This window comes from Periplaneta americana, chromosome 17 (assembly GCF_040183065.1).
Source record: "Periplaneta americana isolate PAMFEO1 chromosome 17, P.americana_PAMFEO1_priV1, whole genome shotgun sequence".
NCBI classification, from domain to species: Eukaryota; Metazoa; Arthropoda; class Insecta; order Blattodea; family Blattidae; genus Periplaneta; species Periplaneta americana.
Window position 1 is genome coordinate 93,551,375 of NC_091133.1, and position 21,797 is coordinate 93,573,171.

Sequence of the window (21,797 nt, forward strand, 5' to 3'; positions counted from 1 at the left end):
ATTACGACAGTGTTTGTTTACAATACATCAGATATCGCTGATTATGGTCTATGTGGCATCTAGGTAAACAGTGCCCTTTGACTTGAAGACAAGTAATATCCCATATTACAATCTCATTTTCTGGAACTCCAATTATGCAGCATGAGAACCTTCTAAAATATAACATCTGATTCCTTGATATAATCATGTTATGACTTTGCACACACAAGCAGAAATGATATTCCTATAAGGGATCACTCAAATCCCATTTTTAACTTCGTTGTTTCAAATTAGAAGTTGTGGAAAAAGACTGTCTCATATAACCACCTTCTCTAATTATGCACTTGTAAGCTGTAACTCTAAATATGATATATACTAACACAAACATAGCTATTAAAAAAAAAACCCCAAGCAGTCGTAGTTCTGTGATCGAAATCATGTTCATACCTACTGTATATTCATATAATCTTTTTAAAAGAAAAGCTTCAAAAATAAAAATCATATCCTAATATTCATTAGCCAGGAAACCATAGCACTAATCAAACGTGTGAAGTCCGGATGGCAATAGAAGAATTGAATGGAAAGATTCCCAGCGAAGACGGAATACACAATGAATTCTTGAAGCAAGCCCCAGATCATCTGACACTGGCAATTACCACTATCTACAACAAAATTTTGGACATGGAGGAAATACCGAACCATTGGAAATCAAGCATGATAATTCTCCTCCACAAGAAAGGCACAAAAGATGACCTAAACAACTACAGGCCATTAAGTCTCATGTATAATTTATACGAGCTGTTTTCGAAAATAATTACTAGAAAGTTAATGAAAACCCTGGATGAAAATCAACCTATTGAACAAGCTGGGTTCTGCCCAGGGTACAGCATGGTAGACCACCTTCAAACTGTGAGCTAGATCATGAAAAAAAGGCTGAAGAATTCCATTTAACAGTATATCTTGCCTTTCATAGACTATAGCAAAACCTTCGACTCCGTTGAACACCCAAGTGTAATGCAAGCACTACACATGCAGGGAGTCAACAACAATAAATACATCACGATACTAAACTGTATAATCAAAGCTGTGTCAAAGTGAAAACCGAGATCGAAGGAGGACCATTCAGGCTCAAAAGAGGAGTGCGATAAGGAGACCCAATTTCCCCAAAATTATTTAGAAGTGTACTGAAAAAATGTTTGGCAAACTGAACTGGAACAGGAATAGGGAATAAACATCAACGGTAGCAGACTAAATAATCTAAGATTCGCTGATGTCATCGTATTGTTTGCCAAATCACCCAGAGAACTGCAGTCAATTCTCCAAGAACTATGCAACGCCAGCAGATCAGCAGGCCTCCTGTTGAACAAGACCAAGACACAAGTAATATCAAACGGGCCGGAGTTACCTGTAACAATTGATGGTACAGAACTACAACACACATACCTAAGACAACTAGTCTCCTTTCATCAGAAGACGGAGCAGGAAATGAAAGAAAGGATTTCTCTCCCATGGAAGGCATTCTGGACTCTCAAGTTCATCATACTGGAGAAAACACTTGGCAAAATACTCAGAATAGAAATATTGGAGACCTGCGTAACTCCTGTACTGTAGTATGGGTGTCAGACATGGTCTCTCACTGCCAAACTTCACAACAATCTCCAACTATGCTAAAGGAGCATGCTGAGAAGGATACTAGGCTTATCACTGAGGGACAGAGTTCCAAACGAAGTGCTCCAAAAGATGTTGGCAATTGAAGATCCAGCACTGCAAGCCACCAACACCAAATGGAAGTAGGGAAGTCATGTTGCAAGACTTAGAGACGGAAGATGGACGCAGAAAGTCACACAATGGGACCTCCGCATTGGCAAGAGATGATGCTGAAGACCAAGAAGATGGACCAACTCTTCAGAAAATGTGTAGGAAGCCACTGGTCAAGCAGAGCAAGAAATAGAAAAGACTAGAAAAACCTAAGAAGACAAGTGAACAGCGACTAAATGCAGTGTGACAGAAACAAGTTAACTGAACAATATCAAAACAGTGTAGAATGTGAACCAAGTGAACAATCCCAACATCTCTTATGCAGAGTAGCTCACCGCATGAGACAAACAGAGCTTTCTCTCTATAGGAGGAGGCCTTTGCCCTCAATGAGACATTTTTAGGTTAATCATTTCATTTCAATATTCGTGAATCACATTCTATACATATTCTCTCAAAGATTAACACATTTATTTAGTGACAGGCATTATTTTGATTTCTGTATTATACTACCTATTAAGAATAAATAAACTTTATTTAAAAAAAAGTTACATTAGATATAGTGCACTTACTCAGATAAGCCACACGTCATTTGAGAAAACTATAAGGCCCCTTAAATAGCGGTGGCTTTCATATTCAGAAATATTAAATAATTTTCCATTACAGTTTTATGTAAATTACATTTATTGTTTGAGCTTCACTGTACCAAATTAAAACTACATAATACTGTACTATGAATGAAATCAGTCTGAACAGTATATTTCTTATACTGGTATATATATTGCTAAAAAGCCATTTAACATAATAAATGGCATTAATTATAATTCTAAACATGTCTTAAAAAAAATAAGGCATATATATATATCCAATGTTAATATAGTATAAATCTGTTCTTTACCTTACAATATACAGAGACTTGTGCTGTTAATTTTGTACAATTCGCCAGTTCATTTCTTTACACTTTCAAGAAGAATTTTACAATAATGTGGTCGATTCTATTATGTTATACCACAAATAAGTCATACAGAATTAAAAATTGGCAAATCAAAAATGAGCTGCAACAAAATTTATAAAATGGAACTATACATACATTATTATATAGACTAACTATAGTTCACATTAGACTTAGAGCCATTATTCAAACAAATTTTATTCACCACTTTCAATATTAAAAAATATAAAGTGTGGCTTAATAGTACAAACTTGTTCTTATTATAAATTACTAAGTTACTTTCAAAGAAGTTCATCGTGGTACAGCATAACTCACAAGAACACACTGCCTAAAACATCAGTTAACATACTGTATAAAAAATGCCTACAAAAGACAATGTATATATTTACAATTAATTTCAATAACATAAATATCTATTCTGCATTAAATATTTTGTACTATAATAAAACGAAATCCATTAACTAACATAATCTGACGGTTTGAAATGATTGATGACATTCACAGTCCACTGGTCTTCTACACCTTTAGTAAATTCTCTGATGAATCGGTAATTACAAATGAAAATCTTGTCTCTGTACTCTGGCAACATCCCCATATTCAAAGGTGGTGTTATTCCTTGCTGTGTCAGATCCTTTAGTCCTTGCAGCACATGATAGCACATTGTTATTTCTACAAATCTTTGCTGATTTTCTAAAACAAAAAAGAAAGAAATTACAATTAAACTCTGTTCAATATTTGTTTCGACCAGTAATATTGTCAACGCAAGACAATAGTTTGCTGTGAGATGCTACGTGTGTCACGAAATTTTGGTTGTTTTATCCTTTACTTGGATCTACTAAACTTTTCCCACATTAACACATTTAGTTCTAGTATAATATGTGAATACAAAGTTCAGTCATTGACAGTTGTACCAAGTACCAGTGCAGTGGCAGAAGCAGGTTGCATGGAATTATCATTATATGTAGAATACTATGATAAATGAATGGTGAAGTTGACATCAAACAAATTATCTCCTAAGAGCAATGAATTATTCATATAGAATTGTTTATATTTTTATTGCGAATTCAATCTAAAAAGAGACCTGTTAATGAGTTTATGTCAAAACCACCCTGCCCTCCCGTCGCTCAAACTGCACACCCAGATCTTCGAAGGACATAAACAAATCAATGGCTCAGTTCAAAGGGAAAACAACTCAAAATTTAAAGTTTTGAGAAACCTGTATTTTAAAGCTCTGTTGTGAAAAATCAAAGGATCGTTGAAATTACTCCAAATTCTGTTAATATAAGTTTCAAATTAGGATACGTGTTAATTGGATTTAAGCACAAAATTAAAAAAAAAAAATATATATATATATATATATAATTTTGACTTATCAGTTAACGTCACAGTTCAGACAGTGTAATCAGTTTAAGACAATTTTAACTCCTGAAATACACAGATATGGGACCAATAAAAGATCTCGCAAAGTTTTTATTTGTTAATTAGGCCTATAATTGTTAGATGTTTACCTGACTTATGCACCTACCAATAATAAAGAACTTATAGCCCATTTGTTATCTCGTGAAACCTACCTGCGTGTCAGGGGAAGAAGAAAGTGAAATGAGAAGTTTCCCCTCCCTAGCTACATTTCTACTTGTAGCTAGCTTGCTCACTTACCCCCACAATAAGGTTCTTACTATATGCTATGGCGCACCCAAGCATTTGGCTTAACAAGATAACGAATGTAGAATTTAAATAGGCTATATTAAGTTGAGATTAATAAAGTCATTAGAAAGCTACTTCCTGCATACCAGGTAGGCCCCTAATGTCACAGTCATCTGATATGACATTGTTCAGTAGCCTACAGAAAATAAAAATTACCTACATAATATTGTAAGATAATACATTAATGCACTAAAATCTCAGTATAGCTATTATAGGCTATATATGCTACGTTTTAATGCAATCTTACCCTAACAAACTTACTATCATCATCACTGAACATAACCCCAATTTGATATGGGAAAGAGAAGTAAATATCGTCCTTTAATAGAGCCAGTTCTTGTCGCTGAAGCATTGAAAAAGTTGATAAATTTCTCTTCACTTCTTGCAGCGCATCTTGTGTAACCATGTTTTCTAAAGATGCGAAGTCTCCTCTTGATAAACATCCTGATACATATTCTACTGCCTGAAATCAATTGAATTTTCTAATAATTACTTCTGAGTGAAAAAAAAAAAAATTATTTCACAGTTCATAATTAAAACTTTAGAAATTATATTTCCTCAAAATAAAAGGACGTATAAAGGCAATAATAATTATCTACATACTGCTCCACTGATTTTCCTAAATCAATTCTAAAAAAACAGGCGATCAAAATTATCTAATTATCAACTTATCTGCAATGGCTTAAAAAATAGCTCAAACCAATTCTCAGTTGGAGATAATTCAAATGAATTCGTATGAATGTCACATAAATGCTAACGCTATTTCAACAAACTACAGTCATTATTAAATTAATTATACCGGTATTTTGAGTCTGCAAAAACATAATTGTCACATCATCCACACGTTTACATGACAATGCTGTAAAGTAATGACACAGATTTAATGGGCCTGGACCTGACACTCCGTTCCTATTTTTTTTTTTTTTTTTTGCGAAGCATTCTTCGCTAATCTAACCCTTCATCAACCGACCTAACCTTGTTATCACTAACAGTGGGACTATTTGTCACTAATTTATTTCATCAAACCCTACCTAACCTTATCCCTGGGGGTTACTTGTCACTAAACTACAGTAGCTTATCAAACTCTACCTAACCTCCTCGCTAACAGTGGGCTGCTTGTCACTAATCTATCTCATCCAATCTAATCACTGTAGGGGGGCTACTTGTCGCTAGTAATCGCCTCATCGAACCCTACATAACCTTATCACTGAAAGTGGGGCTGCTTGTCAATGTATCTCCTCACCAAACCTTACTTGTCACTAAGGGTTAAGAGGGAGAATAGAGATGAATGCCCTATTTTTCCTGGTAAAAACAGCACATGTGAACGTCAGGCCCATTACCTTTCTGTTCGAAAATAAGTATACCTGTTTTGATCCATAAATAAAATCTGGAAGGCCAAATTCTTGATCAAAATAAGGTTTAATGATCAGATTTGCTAGTATCCAGTTTCTGAGTGTCTTTATAACACTTGGCCACACAATTTCTGGGAAATCCATAAGACTCGGTAACTTTCTTCTAGGAGGTCCTCTATCATCAGAGTACCACCGACATAAACCCGAAGTCTGATGAGCTCTGGAGTGTGTGGCATTCCTACCATTACAATCACTCCCCATATGAAAACAAGTAACACCGTGTTTATGCAAACGAAAATCTTCCTTGCTTGAACATATCTTATTTTTTAAATCTTGTTTCACCATCCTCAGATGCACATTTATACTTGATGTAAAATTAAGAGTTGTCGAAATACTATATATTGACCTACAAGGCATACCGATCATTGAATAATAATAAAATCGTCCAATATTCATCCAATGGTCACATACCACTGTATTCTTACACATGTATGTACCCATAGACAAAACAAATCCATATCTAGCCATATCTTTCAGACGTTCAGGGTTCAGGCAACAGATGCGAGATTCGGTCACGCCGTTACGGTATCATCTATGGAATCTTGGACATTAGTTCACATCAACACCACCAGAATCGATGGGCGCATTATTGTTGAGCTAGATTGAATTGCGGGAATTTGAACCATAAGAACACTGACCACGTTATGAGATAATGACATTTCAGATTATAGAAGTAGAAATTTTCATTAGTTTCATACCGTGTTTGGTGGTTAATGGTGAAACAAAGGAAATGTATATATGCATATTAGATACAGAAACGGGTGATTATCAAGGTAAGATCACAGTATATATATATATATATATATATATATATATATATATATATATATATATATATATATACTACAGTCACGAGCTTGAGTTTATGAGGGTACTAGAACAATAGACTGTGCAGGTACTATTTCGCATTGTCTGTGGTCCTAGCGATCCTAGTAGTTAGCAACTATCTATGGGTGCATATTTACCAATTACTACGTATTGAGCTTCGTGACTGTATATACTAGACTGTGCTAAGATAGTGATGAGAAGTAGGAAGATGTGAAGGTAAAGAAAATAGAAATTGACTTCCAATACAAGAAATTTTAATATATACAAAGACTATTAAGCAAATAGTACATTACTTGACTGAAAATACTGCCAATCCAAATGTATTTTATTACTTTAATTATTGTTATATTTAGCTCACAACATTTGCATTAATTTATAGTTCCTACTTGAAAACATGTCATATGTTGGTTATAAAGCGACAATGTTCATAGTTTAATTTGTCATATATTCAATATAAATTTAGCATAATCATTTTGCTCCTGTTTCAGGTCTACTTATAGATATACAGTATTTATAAGTGGCAAGGAAATTGAATATGAATCGTGTATTTAAATACCGTATTTTAGACATGTGTCTTTAGTGAAGTGAAACAATACAAATCATGTGAGGCAAAACAAAAGGATATCTAAAGTTAATCCTTCCCAACAGAGATACAAAAAGAGAGAAACTATGACAAGAGAAAAATCGATATATCCGAAGCCACAGTAACTATAGCTCTAATTCTAAAGGATCTACGAGTAAATCTGATGTGTGGTAATGTGTCTATTTACTGAGTTTCTAGTGGTAGCCATGCACCACTAGATCTGTGATCGAGTGATTTAAAATTCTTGATCGCCATACAATTTACAGTAGTGCGCAGTTAAATAAGGAGTAAAGCTACAGGTCGTGGATTCGATCCGATAGGGGTCATGGATTTTCTCTCTTGAATTAATGCTTCCAGCCATACTATGACCCTGGAGTTTACTCAACCTCCAACAGAAAATACGCGGGTGGCCCAAGGGTATTTCCTTGGGGGCAAAGGCGAGACGCACATTGGACTGTCATCCCCGCTGCCATTAATGCTGAATGTCTATACAGGTGGGAGCCTTAGCCTTCTGTCACACTTGCACCTGCACTGTGTGCCTCCATGGCCTGAAACGGGGATGACGGATGATTTTAAATAACTGTAGGCATCATGTGATTTTGGTGATTAAATAAAACAATGATGGATACGGTGGGGGAAATGGGATTACTCGTCGGCCTGGTTGGCGCAGTTGGTATAGCGCTGGCTTACTATGCCCGAGGTTGCGGGTTCGATCCCGGGCCAGGTCGATGGCATTTAAGTGTGCTTAAATGAGACAGGTTCATGGGACAAAATACCGGGACACCGGCGAAGCTGATATAACCTCGGCAGTTGCGAGCGTCGTTAAATAAAATATATCATTAACATTGGGATTCTAGTTGGATCCACCGGGAGTCGAATCCTGTTTGTCAATTCTAGCCTATCATCTGTGCTCCTTGTGGCGCTATCGTAGAATGTTCTTTTCGCGCAAGAATTCATTATTTCGAGAATGTACTCATGATTTAAACGAGAGGTCGAAACCAAAGACAGCAATAGGTAAAACTATATTGCTACAAAGATCAGTATATTTTCAAGGTTTATTCCTTCGTAAGTTTAAAAAAATTCTGTAACCTCTCATAGATAACATATTCCTTAAATCTGAAATGGGCTGTTATGTCTTATTATACATATAAACTTACGTAATGGGTTTCAAACACTGGTTTTCAATTCTCCTCTTGCTCTCGTAAAATTGTAATATCTTTCTTTGAATCGTTGACATTTATACAGTGCTGCTGCCTAGCAGGTTTGCCGTGTAGTTTGTGAGTTTGATTCATTTGTGGAGATGTAAATTGGGTTTTATGTAGTGAGAACTTTTTAATTGTTTATACTTATTATTTGTGTTCTATTAAGGTAAGAAAATGGAAATGAATTTATGTAACACTAATATAGATATAGAGCTATAATGTAATGTCTAATATCAATTTTACGATTGGTCTCGTTTTCGTGATGGATTTGACGGATCGATGAAAGGCATTCCTGGGCCATGCCTGTCTGCCTGGGGCTGAAGAGACCTACAGATAAAATTCGCATTACAGAATCACATTGCCAAGCCCTTCACGTTACGCAAACAGGTGGATGATAGAAATTCATAACTTCACTTATGTATTTGATGATCCATGTTTAATACTAGTCAACAACACTCATTTTGTCGAGAAGAAATCACGAATAAGCCTTTTGTTTCTGCTATATGGTAGTAAATGAATAATATTATCAAGTAGATTATGGGACGTAAGGAGAAGTAATTCGGATGAAAATTCGATACCATCGGGACTACGGATGTTTGCGGATAATGAAAAATGGGAATATTAGAATAATCTAGAGTGAGTCAAATGTTACATTCTAACAAAAGACCACATTGTACATTATTGTTATGTAAGAAGCATATGTGTATGTTTTGTATGGCCAAATTAAATTTATACACAATTTTTCATATCAAGAAATGTAATAAATTTACCAAATTTAGGAGTGAAACAGGCATTTAACCAAAAGTTTTTGTACGTTTAAATTGTTTTTAAAATTAAACCTGTAAACAATTTAAACAGAATAATTGTGTTTTAAGTGGTTCCAAAAGTTTGTGTTGGGCAGCACTGCCATTTCGGAAGTACCCTAGTACTTTTTTTTTTGTAAGATTTTGATTTCTAGCAATGCGTATGATGTGGTTTTTTTGGAATGTGTATAAAGTAACAGTGTTATGGTTCCTGCAATCTGAAATGAAAACATTAAACTGCTTCAATTCACATTTTTCTGTATATAACTCACGGGTGAATCATGCCTTGTGAGCTTATCCAGTGGTATGATTGGACTCCATCTTCTAAGACGAAAGAGTAATTTTCTTCCGAAGTCACATGTGAAAAGGACTTCTTTTTCTTCTTCACTTATACAGTTTTGCAAACAATAACATTTTTACTGTTGGCGTGACAAAACATCATGAGTTTTGAACTTTAACAGTCTTTCGCAGAAATGCTCTACAAATTCAACTTCTTTAACTACTGTTTTCATTTTGCAGTGATTTACAGTAGCCTAACCCACGTTCGTCAGTAATTTGATCAACAGATGTTTCTTAAAATTTATGAATCAATCTTTCTTTCAGTCTTCCTTCACCTGGATAATCATTGCACTGGTGTTTTAAAGCTTGATACATTTCTTGTAAAATTGTCTGAACGTGTGTTTTTGAACATTTACACTGGTGTATCCTTCTTTTATAGAAACGTCTTTTTTTCCCCTGGGATTATTTTACTTGCGGTATTTAATCATTGTAAATGTTTTTTACTAGTGATATAGCATGGAGAAGTTTTCCACCAGAATTAATATAAGGTACCATTTTTTTATAGTATAGCCTAGTTGTCAAATGTTATTCCAGGTTTTGAATCAGGGATGACAAAGTAAATTTTCGGGTCTTCAATTTTTTAACTGTTCGTGCCTATAATTACTGATATAATTATATAGTACTATCTAACAGCACTGTGGTCTATTAGACCTATATTAGTGGTAGCATCTGATCGTGTTGCAGTGTGTTCTATCCCTCGCCAATATGTACTTCCGTAAATATTGCGTGTTAAAGATTAGGTTTAGTTTAGGTTAGGTTAGATTAGGTGAGGGGATAGCAAGTGACTTGAGGCTGAATAATGTGACAAGGTTAGAGTGAGTTAAATGAGGGAGATAGGTGAGTGACGGGACATGGCAGGAGACTGTGACAAGATTTGAGTGCAAATCAAGATTTCAGGTATAACTCCCTGTAAAGTTGATTTTAATAATTTCGAGGGAAAAATTGTTCCGGAGCCGGGTATCGAACCCGGGACCTTTGGTACGTTAAACCAAAGGTCCCGGGTTCGATACCCGGCTCCGGAACAATTTTTCCCTCGAAATTATTCAAGATTTGAGTGGTTTAGATGAGGGGATACCAAGTAGCATGAGGCCGAGGACTGTGACAAGGTTAGAGTGGATTAGCTGAGGAGGTAGCTAAATGGCAGGAGACCAAAGGCTGTGTGTGATAAGGTTAGTCACAGATGTCGCTACTGTCCCCCCACATTTGTCCACAGTTGGTACTGCTAAGCTTAAGTAAACAAATACCTTGCCATCAAATTCTTCTCGAATTTTTACCACAGATCAACTGGAAAAATAACTAGCCTACTAGTATTTTTTTTCACTTTGAGGAGAAGAAGAGTTAAATTTTTCTTTCAGTTATGTCATCTTCTCATTTTTTGAAATTCCTTCAAGCTTTTGTGATGATGCAACTGAGGATAATAAATTTTATTTTAGATATACAGTAGAGTCTCGATTAACCAAGTTAATGTGGACCAAGACTACCTCAGATAAGGAAATACTTTGATAAAATGGATGGTTACTGAAAAACTGTGTTTTGATTATATATTAGACAAACTCTTTACTTAATAGACTTAATAGAATGAAGAAATCAGGTGGTATACGGTACCAGAAAGCAACAAACATGCAATGCTGTGTGTAGAATTTAAGTTACAATAATTTTTTTTTATGAGGCTCTGATAACACAAAACCTCGCTTAATTGAAACTCAGATAATCGAGACTCTACTGTACTTTCACTTTTTCCATTTTCAACTCTACTTATTCAGCAGAATAATGTCCCCCTCCCCGTATATTGGTGACAACTAAAATTGTTAAGAGACTTGTTAAGAAAACAAGTGATGTATCACAATCAGTAAATTCATTAGTTTCCACAGTAATGATGCCTGCTACTGAAAGAGCAATAATATCTTCATTCTACTCACAGAAATTTTATTTTTTCTTTGATTTTGAAATTACAGTCTTTTCCCGAACTTATACCGTATTTTCATTTCTTATTTGATTTCAAAATGATGTAGTGAACATGGCTATCCAGCTTCTTAGGCTTTTCCAGGTGCCTTATGGTTTTTTCTAGCTTTCTTCTTACAAACTGCTAAAGAGTATTTTCATATATGACAAAAGGTCAATGGCGTAACTCAGACAGTGGCATGTTTTTACCTGCTGATCCGGAGCTGCACTCAGATATGGGTTCCATTCCAACTTGGGCTAATTAATTATTGGTATTACCATGGAAAATCCTCAGTGTCATCTTGCTATTATCAATCCCATTGACACTAAATAATCCAGGTACACAGTAGTTGATACAGCAGCATCGTTATATAAGACTGAAATAAAAAGTGAGAGAAGCTACTAGACATACAGTACCTATGCTGAACACTTAATCACATAAAATATTAATCACTCTGACTCAAAACCATGTTACACCTGCAGAGGCTCAAAAGCATAAAATGGGGGTAATTCTGGAGGACGACTATCCACGATTTTCGAACTTTTTTTTTTTTTTCACTATTTTATGCTTGATTTTCGAAAGGTATAAAAAAATTTCGGAAACATAATTCCGAATGTAACCTAACATAACAATCTAAACTAACCTAACCTTAACTACTGGTAACTTTAACCAAACAAAACTAAGCTAACCTAACTTCACTACTTTGATCGCCACCATCGCCTACCAACAAACATAACATTACGCTACCATCCAAAACTATGTAAAACTTCAAAAATCTAAAAACATGTAAAACCATAGTCCACTCGCAACAATCTACGCATACAAGTGATGAATTTAATATAGAATTATACCTGCTCTGAACTTCTAAAATTCATGGAGAAGTTTTCCTCCAGAATTAATATAAGGTACCATAGAGCCTGTATCATGACCCAGTTGGTATTTCATCATGCAATATTACCAATAGTCTCACAAAACATGTCTTTTTAACAATGTTTTTGTTTCAGCGAACTAAATTTTTTTTCTGAAATTTTCAAAAATTAAAATTTGGAAAAGGGTAAACATTGTTTTCCTTTCTGTTTGGAATAAGCTACATACTTAAACACTTAAACTCATACAAATAGTTTTAAACAGAACCCTCTCTAACATTTATAGTTTCAGAAATACGAATTTTTTTTAACTCTAATTTACTAAGGAATTGACATTTTCTAACTTGAAAAAATTAATTTGACATTTCATTACCATTGCGGTCTCACGTTAAGGTACAAATGTATTTACCTACTTGGTTTTTAGTCGAGTCATACGCACCGTAAACAAAAGAAAAATTTAGTGCCGACACCAACTTTGCATCGAAATAGGGGTAGAAAGTTGCAGTGAAAGTGGGGGCAGAGATTCATACAGGCAAATGGAATCACTCCTTCTAGGTGGAAGGGATAGATGGCAGTGAGGGGCAACACATCTAATTTTCATGCGTTTCCTTACTGATCAGAGAAAAAAGCGAGTTTTCGTGAGGTCGAATCGGTGACAGGTTGGGTTAGTATAGGCTTTTGGTATGCCTTGGAAGAAAGGGCACATTATTAGATAATTGTGAGTATATGCAAGGCATACCAAAAGCCTAAACTAACCTAACTTGTCACTGAAACGAAAACTTTTTCTCTGTGATCAGTAAGAAAGCGCATGGAAACGAGATGTGTTGCCCCTCCTTATCACCAAATCTTCCACCTCAATGGAGTGATTCCGACAAACCCCACTTTCCACCCATATTTCGGTGCGAAATTGGTGTTGCCACTCAACTTTTTTTTTTTTCTTTGCGTTACGAAGGCAAATACAGTTTGTACCTTATCGCGGTAACGCAATTGTAAATAATAATTATTAATTTTCTAAGAAAAACTGTCCATTCAAAATCTAAAACAATATTATTAATGTGCTCTATAGACACAACTCGCATTGAAAATATCATTAAAATCTGATACAACATTAAAACGTAATTATTCATTTGTTGGTTTGACATGGAATGACCCAGATAAGCCTACTGATTTCCAATATTTCAGAGTCTGAACAAATGATTTTGACAATGCTATTTGTGCTTGTCCTTTTGTTCCAGATTAGTTCTATAACCTAGCCCATCTTGAATTGTGAACTAATGAACATTCACATTACCGTTAACTATTGCTATGATAATTTTACCTACGTGATATAGTACTTTCATCAACTCAGGGATTGGCCCTTTTGATACATTACAGTTCCGAAATGGTTCTTGTCATTATTTTGGTAGTTGATCTTTTTCTACTTCCGCATTTTTTACTTGTGAATGCTGATTACTGTCAAGCTCGCCATATGTTCGCACAGTTCTAGTGGCACCTTTAATTCTTTAAAATCAAGCTTAATATTTCAACAGTAGGATGCATTTAAATGAAGTATTCATTGTTGACTGCAACAGATGAAGTTGCATTATCTGCAAATCAGAATAATATTTTCCGGATCGTACATTCCAAAAATATTGTCGCATTGCGAAACATAATTCCTTCTTTTGTTTGTTTTGCGGTACTTACCGAACTCAGGATTAGCGATGCTGAAATATTAAGGGAATATCCGTGGACAGTTTACATTCGCAAGGTCCTTTAAGCACTGCGCCACTAGAAACTCTGCAACTTGCTCTAAAATAAACTATATCCGGTTTTGTAACGACTTTCGTTGTCTGCTGGTGTTGGAATTATTCATATCGAAACTAACCTAGGAAAATTAGTATTAATTTTAACAGTAACATTGTTATTGATCTTGTCCATGTGACTACGAAGGTTTTATTATTTCGTAACAATAGAAGGTTATCGTACAGAAGAAATAAAATGTTTCAAAATGTAAAAAAGTTCACGCAGTTCGAAAATATTTCGATATTTATCGATTTGTGATAGTCTTAGTAGGCCGTTCGTTATCTCCTGAAATCAGATGCATGCGTGCGTCGTAGCAAATAGCAAGAACCTTATGGTTAGGGTAAGTTAGCTAGCTACAAGTGGAAGCATAGGTAGGGAACCTTCCCAGTCCACTTTATTCTTCCCCACACGCACAAATAGGTTTTACGAGGTAACAAATAATCTATAGGAAAATAATTTCATTTATATTTAAATCGGCAAATGTAACCTACTTTTATGCAAAATATCCTAAAATTCCCGCACAGGTACAAAATGTGAATACCAGATGAAAATGGAGACGAAATTGTTGTTAAAGCGTATTGAATATTTGTGATTTGTAACTCACCTCGAGAGGTCGCTATACTGCTCTTTTGTTCAAGCGTGGGTTTTGTGTTATATACAGGGTGTAACAACTTTAATGTTTAGAATTTCTGGAACATGTTCCCTGACACGTTCTACGTCGATTAAACCTAACATACCTATATCCAGAGTTCTATAGGTTTGGATTATTTGTACTCCAAAGTTAAATTTTTTAGTTTAATTTTATCGCTGAATACTGAAAGAAGTAACACCAATTTCCGAAAGTGACATGTCTATGTCATTATTTTTATTAGTACCATATTACATTTTAATATCAACTACTTGTGAGTATGAAAGAAGAATTTTGAAAAAAATGTCCTTAAGATTCCAAACACTGTACTTCTTGAAATTTGCCAATAGGCACGTGAAAATACCTGTGCACTAGGAATCCTACGATTTGGGAACCGTGCTTGATATGTCAAAACAGCTGCTGTTGCATTGCCATCACACAGTCCATACACATGAACTATGTCGGCGTATTCCTGATGTGTGTACACAAAAGGCGTGTTTTAATGATCAAAACTCAATAAAAAGACTAGTCACAATACGGTTTATTTTTCTCACAACTGTTATTTTAAACTGTTGTCTGTTTCGCTTCCTTAGCAACCTAAACAATTTTAATTTAATTTCTCTTAAAAGTAAAATTTCCTTCATTCACTGCTTTTCAAATGTTTCTTATGTATCTCTACTTAGTAATGCCCTAAAATAGTCTTTGTATAAACGGTATAATGCTTGGAGCTGCAAGAAGTTCTATTTTTTCCAGCTCTGTTATCTCTGTAACCTCTCAATTTCGGATATAGGTATGTTAGGTTTAATCAACGTAGAATGTGTCAGGGAACATGTTCCTGAAATTCTAAACATTAAAGTTGTTACACCTTGTATATTAAGAGGTAATAAGTTACACTGCGTTACTTGTTTTATTTACATTAATGTTATTTACATAGCCTAGTTGGGTCATTCGACACAAAACTAACAAAGCTCCTGGAACATAATGACACCGTTTTTCATGAACATTTTTACACACGTTTGCCTTTATCGAAACCACATTTTACTGCAGTATATTTAGGATATTTTTATAACGAAATAGCCTATATGGGTTTTTAAAAAGTTATTTCGAATTAGAACACTGAAATTTATTTTAAATTCATAACTTTTATGTATTTTAATTAGAAAACTGAATTGTAGCTCATTTTAAAGCTTATAAAATCTACTTTCTTTCAATAGGCCTATATGTACAGTGACATTTTATTTATAAAAAGTAGTATCTTAATTTTCCTCGGAACTTTACATAAATGTTGCAACTTATATTACCTTCCTTGGTAAAAAAAAATCTTTATTTTGGTCTGACAGTATGTTCAAAATATTAGATACCGTACCCCTTAAAGAATCAACATCGTATTTACGTTTTCAGCCTGAGAAAAATCATTTTCACACATTGGAATTATTTTTATGCTTCCTAAAATCATCTAGTAATTTAGGTGTAAGATCTACCTCAATTGACGATATTTGATATATTCAAAAGTGCGAGAAACCTAAAAGGACAAACGTTTAAGATGCTGGTATAATTAATTCATCAAGCTGAAACTTGAACACAAATGAGATTGATGGTCTATATACGTACCCTAGTAGGTAGTTGAAGAAATAGCTGATAAAACAGGTTCTTTGGATGAACGCAAAATCAGGCAAAAGTGCTGTGTACTTACGAAAAACGTGATGATTAGGAGCTACCTTAGAGCATAGTCCTCAAGAGTCCCTGAGACGTAGGCTATAGGTGTAGCACAGAAGACAATTTCTGAAGCATATGCCATTTGGGGGGGGGGGAAATACTGTTGAAACGAAAGCACTACTTACAGAATTTCAGAAATTCAGGAATTACAGCCGCAAGATTACGATCGTAAATTTAATTTTTGAAGTTGGATGTTAGAAAAGTAAGTAATGAAATTAATCCTAGACCGATTTTCTTTTCTGACGAGGCTTGGTTTTATCTGAATGTCCACGTAGCATCGCATAACAGATAGGGGAGAGTTGGTAGTATGGGACATCGGGTAATATCGGACAGTGCGTTTCCTTCATCTACCACCAGATGGTAGTACCAGAATAACATGGTTACGTTTCTTTATGCGACATCACAGAAACGTAACCATGTCATTCAGGTACTATCATCTGGTGGTAGATGAAAGAAAGTCACTGTCCGATATTACCCGATGTCCGATACTACCCATCTCTCCCCTACTGCTTAGCAGGGAAGCCAGTATTCGTGAATGAGACTTCACTGTACAATGCATAGGGATGTGGTGTGCCATCATTGGCCGTAGAATTATTGAACTGTTCTTTCATGAAAAAACAATCAACTAAGCATTATTGTTCCTCTTTTTGGAAGGATATCCGCAATTAGATTGATGTAGCAGTAGGATCCATTGCAGGATAATTTATCTTGCTTAGTTTTTCTAGTATGTGTACAATTTTTTGGCTGTCTATAATTGATTGTTTTTTTTGGGGTGTTGTTAGAAGTTACTGATAAATGTAACATTGCTGTGTTGAAGTTAGGCGTTTTGTTTAGTAGGTTTTCCAGTACTATTTGTGTTACTTTCATTTCTACTTCAAATGCTGATTTGTTTCTGCCAGCTGGAATATAATGAGCCAATTCTTTACAGAAAATGCCAGCACTTGTAGTTTGTTGATTGTTTTAGAATTTATTTCGGAACATTGTTATAGGTTTATTGCTTTCTGCAGTTTATGACGGACCGAATGTTGGCCAGTTGACTGGTCATTGCTGCAGATCTCTCAGCATTTCACCAGATTAAACTTAGGTATATGTAACACAGTGTTGGAAACCCACTCTTCTCACAGTAGCTGCTGGAATAATAATAATAATAATAATAATAATAATAATAATAATAATAATAATAATAATAATAATAATCCGTGGCGCTACAGCTCACGAAGAGCCAAGATCGACCAGCCTGCTGCTGGCCTCACGGCCACATGCCGAAGTAGAGGTGAACGATCATCCAACCATAATGAAGGTATCGTGTGGTTAGCACAATGAGCCCCCCAGCCGTTATAGCTGGCTTTCGCAACCGGATTTCGCTACCTATCGTAGCTCCCCAAGTGCACCACGATGCTGGGTGGGCACTGGTCCCATACACTGGCCGAAATTTCATGAGAAAATTTCTTCCCCCATGAGGACTCGAACCAGCGCGCATTCCGTAACATGAGTCCTAGGCAGGATGCCTTAGACCACTACGCCACGGCGCGGAGCTTCTGGAATACATACCAGTATTTCACATCTTCTCAAATTGTCGTTCTCACTTTATATCGTAGTTTCTGTGAACTAATGCATCTAATTTCTCTTTTTTATATATATTCTTTAAGTACTCCTGCACAAGAGAATTTATTGTATATACTTTGTTTTTTTAGCATTCCCCACAGATGTCACAAGGTTTGAGGTCTGGGGAACGTGGAGGCTACAAACTCCTGTTGATATTTCTACACACAAATATCTGGCGCATTTAGATTATGGATAAATTAGCAGCATAAGCTGTGGCAGTAGCAATAACATATTACACTAATCAGACTTCAGATGTATACAATTGTTCTTCCCCTGACACAGTCTGGCCGCGAAACCAGGTGGCCCGGGTTCGAATCCTGGTCGGGGCAAGTTACCTGGTTGAGGTTTTTTCCGGGGATTTCCCTCAACCCAATACGAGCAAATGCTGGGTAACTTTCGGTGCTGGACCCCGGACTCATTTCACCGGCATTATCACCATTTCATTCAGACGCTAAATAACATAGATGTTGATACAGCGTCGTAAAATAACCCAATAAAATAACCCTGACACATATCTTTAAGTGAAATGTACTGGCTGGTAATAGATGTACAGTCTTAGACAAAAAAAAAAAGACTGGCTGCCATACGGTAAGTCCTCTTCAGATGACTTCCGTTGATTTCATGAGAGCTTAGGTTTACACGTGACGGAATTAAGCACGACTTCGCTCTGTTTTTCCTTTTTGTTTGTTTGTTGCTTTTTCTGTCTGTTTCGAGGTTAAATCTTATGAATAATCTATAGCGAAGGTATATGCAAGGAGTAAATTAGGTGCAAAATAAATATCCTTTTCCTAATCGTGTGAGCCAGGCGCTGCCCGAAGTGGACTTAAACAAATTTTACGCTACAAGAGAGCGGTCACTTTTTGTGTCTGAGGCTGTACATATCAGCCAAAACCTCAGTCAGAGGTGTAAACATTTATATCACTTTTAAATGTCGTCTTTTGTAAGTAAGTAAAAAATATGTGTTTTACACATTATTACAAGTACAAGTATAGCTTGACAAATTGAAGTAAAACCCTGACTTGATCATTTCGAGCGCTGTTATCTCGAGTATTTGTTAGAAAAGCAGAGTGAGAGCGACAGATACGAGCGCATCTGATACAGTAAGTAAATAGCCTACATAGACTAATATGGTTTCTGAAATAATACATTAGACATATTCCGTGTGAAATAAATTCACAGTATTTCGAAGCGTATACTTCGGTGTAATGCACGAACACACAACACAACTCGGTCAGTACGTAATCGGCATCGGAAACATTGAGGTTGCGGCTGTATTGTACAGGCAGGTCCACTTACGAGTTTGTCTACTCTGCGGAGAGAAAGCATTAGGGGTTAATTAAACTGTTCCTGGGCTATTCTAGCGTTAAAGGAATCTTCCTTGTCGACAGTCAAGGCAGAAGTAATTGTGGCAGTATTGTAGAGTGGCCACTTCTATTAGCTGTAGGGTTGCCATATGGCGCGGATTTTGCAGACAGTCCGTGATTTTATAGTGTAAGAAAGAAAAGCCGAAAAGATTAAAGTCCACGATTTTGAATACAGTTGGACAGAAATCTGGAAAATTGCAATAATTTCTGATAATTTAAGTTTAGCCTAAGCACACTTACAATGTTTGAATATGGTACCACTAGTCTCCCCTTTAAGTTAAAAACTACGCAAAATAATTGATATTTTGTATTTCCTTTCTCATTCTGTCCTTTAATTTCCGGTTCAGTGTACAACCTAGATGGAAGGCCACAATAAAAATATGTTAATCTGTGTAAAATAGGTTACATCGCGAAGAATATGCTATAATTCTTAGTACGATAGTGTTTTCCTTTTTTTGTTTAATGTTTGGGAACGGGAAAAGGAAAGTGAAATTCAGAGAAATATTAGAGCATATTTATATAAATATGTATAAAACGGGACAGTACAGAACACGAAACATTCTGCAAATTATTTGATGAAAGCTTAGTGAACAGAAGAAAGAAATAGATTGTCACTGGTTTAGTGAACTGTCCAAAGACGTCTGAACTTCACAAGTGATACCAACAACGCACCACTTATGAGGCAACTAGACCAGGAGATAATGAGGTGGGGTGGCCAGTTTCTTTCCCCTCCATTGCATATATCGCCGATTAGCTACATATTACTCCAATCAGACTTCAGATGCATACAAACTATTGTTCTTCCTCTGACATCGTCAAGTGAGATGTAGTACCTGATAATAATAGAGGTTAATATCAGCCAGAACCTCAATCAGAGGCAGATTATCACTTAAGTCATGTAAATGTCAGTGAATTTCACAAGGTCTTTCAGAGTTCACTTCTTCTGTTCACAGTTCTGAGAAATATAGAGTGGTAGACCTACTATGATCCTGACACATAGACTTGAATGGTCTGTGGCAAACTAAATGATAATAATGTAATGTCCATGCCAAATAAGAAGATGATAGATAAAAATGTGTATTACCGAAGAGTACAACCTTGTCCATATTAAATAAATTTATTTTAATTTCTATATTAAATACAGTGTAGGTTTCTTAGAAATTCACACGTTTCCTGTTTATATCGAATTGACGTGTCGATCATGTCCTGGTTTTTGTGTTTCTTAATTATGGCAACCCTTGGAATAGCTCGGACATCATCGTGTACGCCGTGTTTACACTCGTGCGTTTTACATAGAGAGATTCGAAGCCCGGTCTTTGGAACGAAAAGAAAGAGCTCTATCGCTAAGCTATATTAATGCTTCGTAGGGAATATGTCGTTTCGCGATATACACATACTGTACGCCGCTGCTACGACTTGACTTCATCCTCGGATCTCGATGCTTAATATTGAATCGCGCGTTAATCCGAACGACACAAGACAAATTCACGCTACAGAGGAGCGACCATTTTCCGTGTCAAAGGGTGTAAATTTTCAAAATGTGTACATGATCATGCACTGAATGTAACTATTGAAAAATACAAGTATAATAAACGACACTTTTTTTTAGCTGACTCACTGCGTACCTTTACTGAAATCTGCCGAAGACAGACTGAGACAGCTAATTTCGGGGGACGGGGATTCACCAACCATGCAGCTTTCACCTGGTAATCTCTGTCTCTCTTTTCCCTCATTCCTTCTATCTTGACATGTACACAATAAGAGTTGATCCATGAAGTGTAAGATAAACACCAATCAGGAGTGTTGAAATAAGCTAAATATTAGAGGATTCACTAGCCATCCAGGGAAGTGGAGACGAACTCGGGAGAATAGTTGAATCGGTATCTTAGTGATTGATTAGTCATAAAACAGGGATGTCCAACGACGGCAGCGAGTGGTGGCGAGGACCTGTCGCTGGTCGGTCGACTGAAGCGCCGAGAAAGTTTGATGAGACGCACTATATTCCTATTACTACTACTTTGAACCAATAATAGTGGTTATTTCCACCTCTTCGTCATTGTTTATGTATATACAAACAAGGATTCAGTGATTAAACTGATAGGGATGAATTCCAGCTTCAGTGGTAGTTTGGATATAGAGATCAGAGCAGTTAATTTAACCTGATAATATTGAATGCATTCTATCTTCTGTGTGGGTATAGATGTAGAGGCAGAGTCCGTGATGCAAACCGATAGGAATGAGTACTTTTCGTCTCTGGCTGGTGATTCGAATGTGGAGGCAAATAGTGATTGAAATTTACAGCACACACTTTCAACTTCTAGCTGATAGTTCGGATCT

General features: G+C 35.9%; 2 protein-coding genes across 10 annotated transcripts in view; one reads left to right on the plus strand and one right to left on the minus strand.

Moving 5' to 3' along the window:
• Positions 1–2,250: 2,250 nt before the first annotated feature.
• LOC138692904 (m-AAA protease-interacting protein 1, mitochondrial) lies at positions 2,251–6,327 on the minus strand. The gene is made up of 3 exons (XM_069816238.1): positions 5,755–6,327; positions 4,652–4,853; positions 2,251–3,376 (listed from the first exon to the last, which is right to left on the minus strand). The coding sequence occupies exons 1-3, from the start codon at positions 6,268–6,270 to the stop codon at positions 3,144–3,146; spliced, it is 951 nt and encodes a 316-aa protein (XP_069672339.1). The 5' UTR covers positions 6,271–6,327; the 3' UTR covers positions 2,251–3,143.
• A 2,137-nt stretch (positions 6,328–8,464) lies between these two features.
• The window catches only part of LOC138692901 (uncharacterized), a 163,226-nt gene continuing 149,893 nt past the window's right edge, over positions 8,465–21,797 (plus strand). For all 9 annotated transcript variants that reach the window (XM_069816225.1, XM_069816230.1, XM_069816229.1 and 6 more), the window contains exon 1: positions 8,465–8,581. The gene's annotated coding sequence lies outside the window, so the exon portion shown is untranslated. The remainder of the gene's footprint in view (positions 8,582–21,797) is intronic.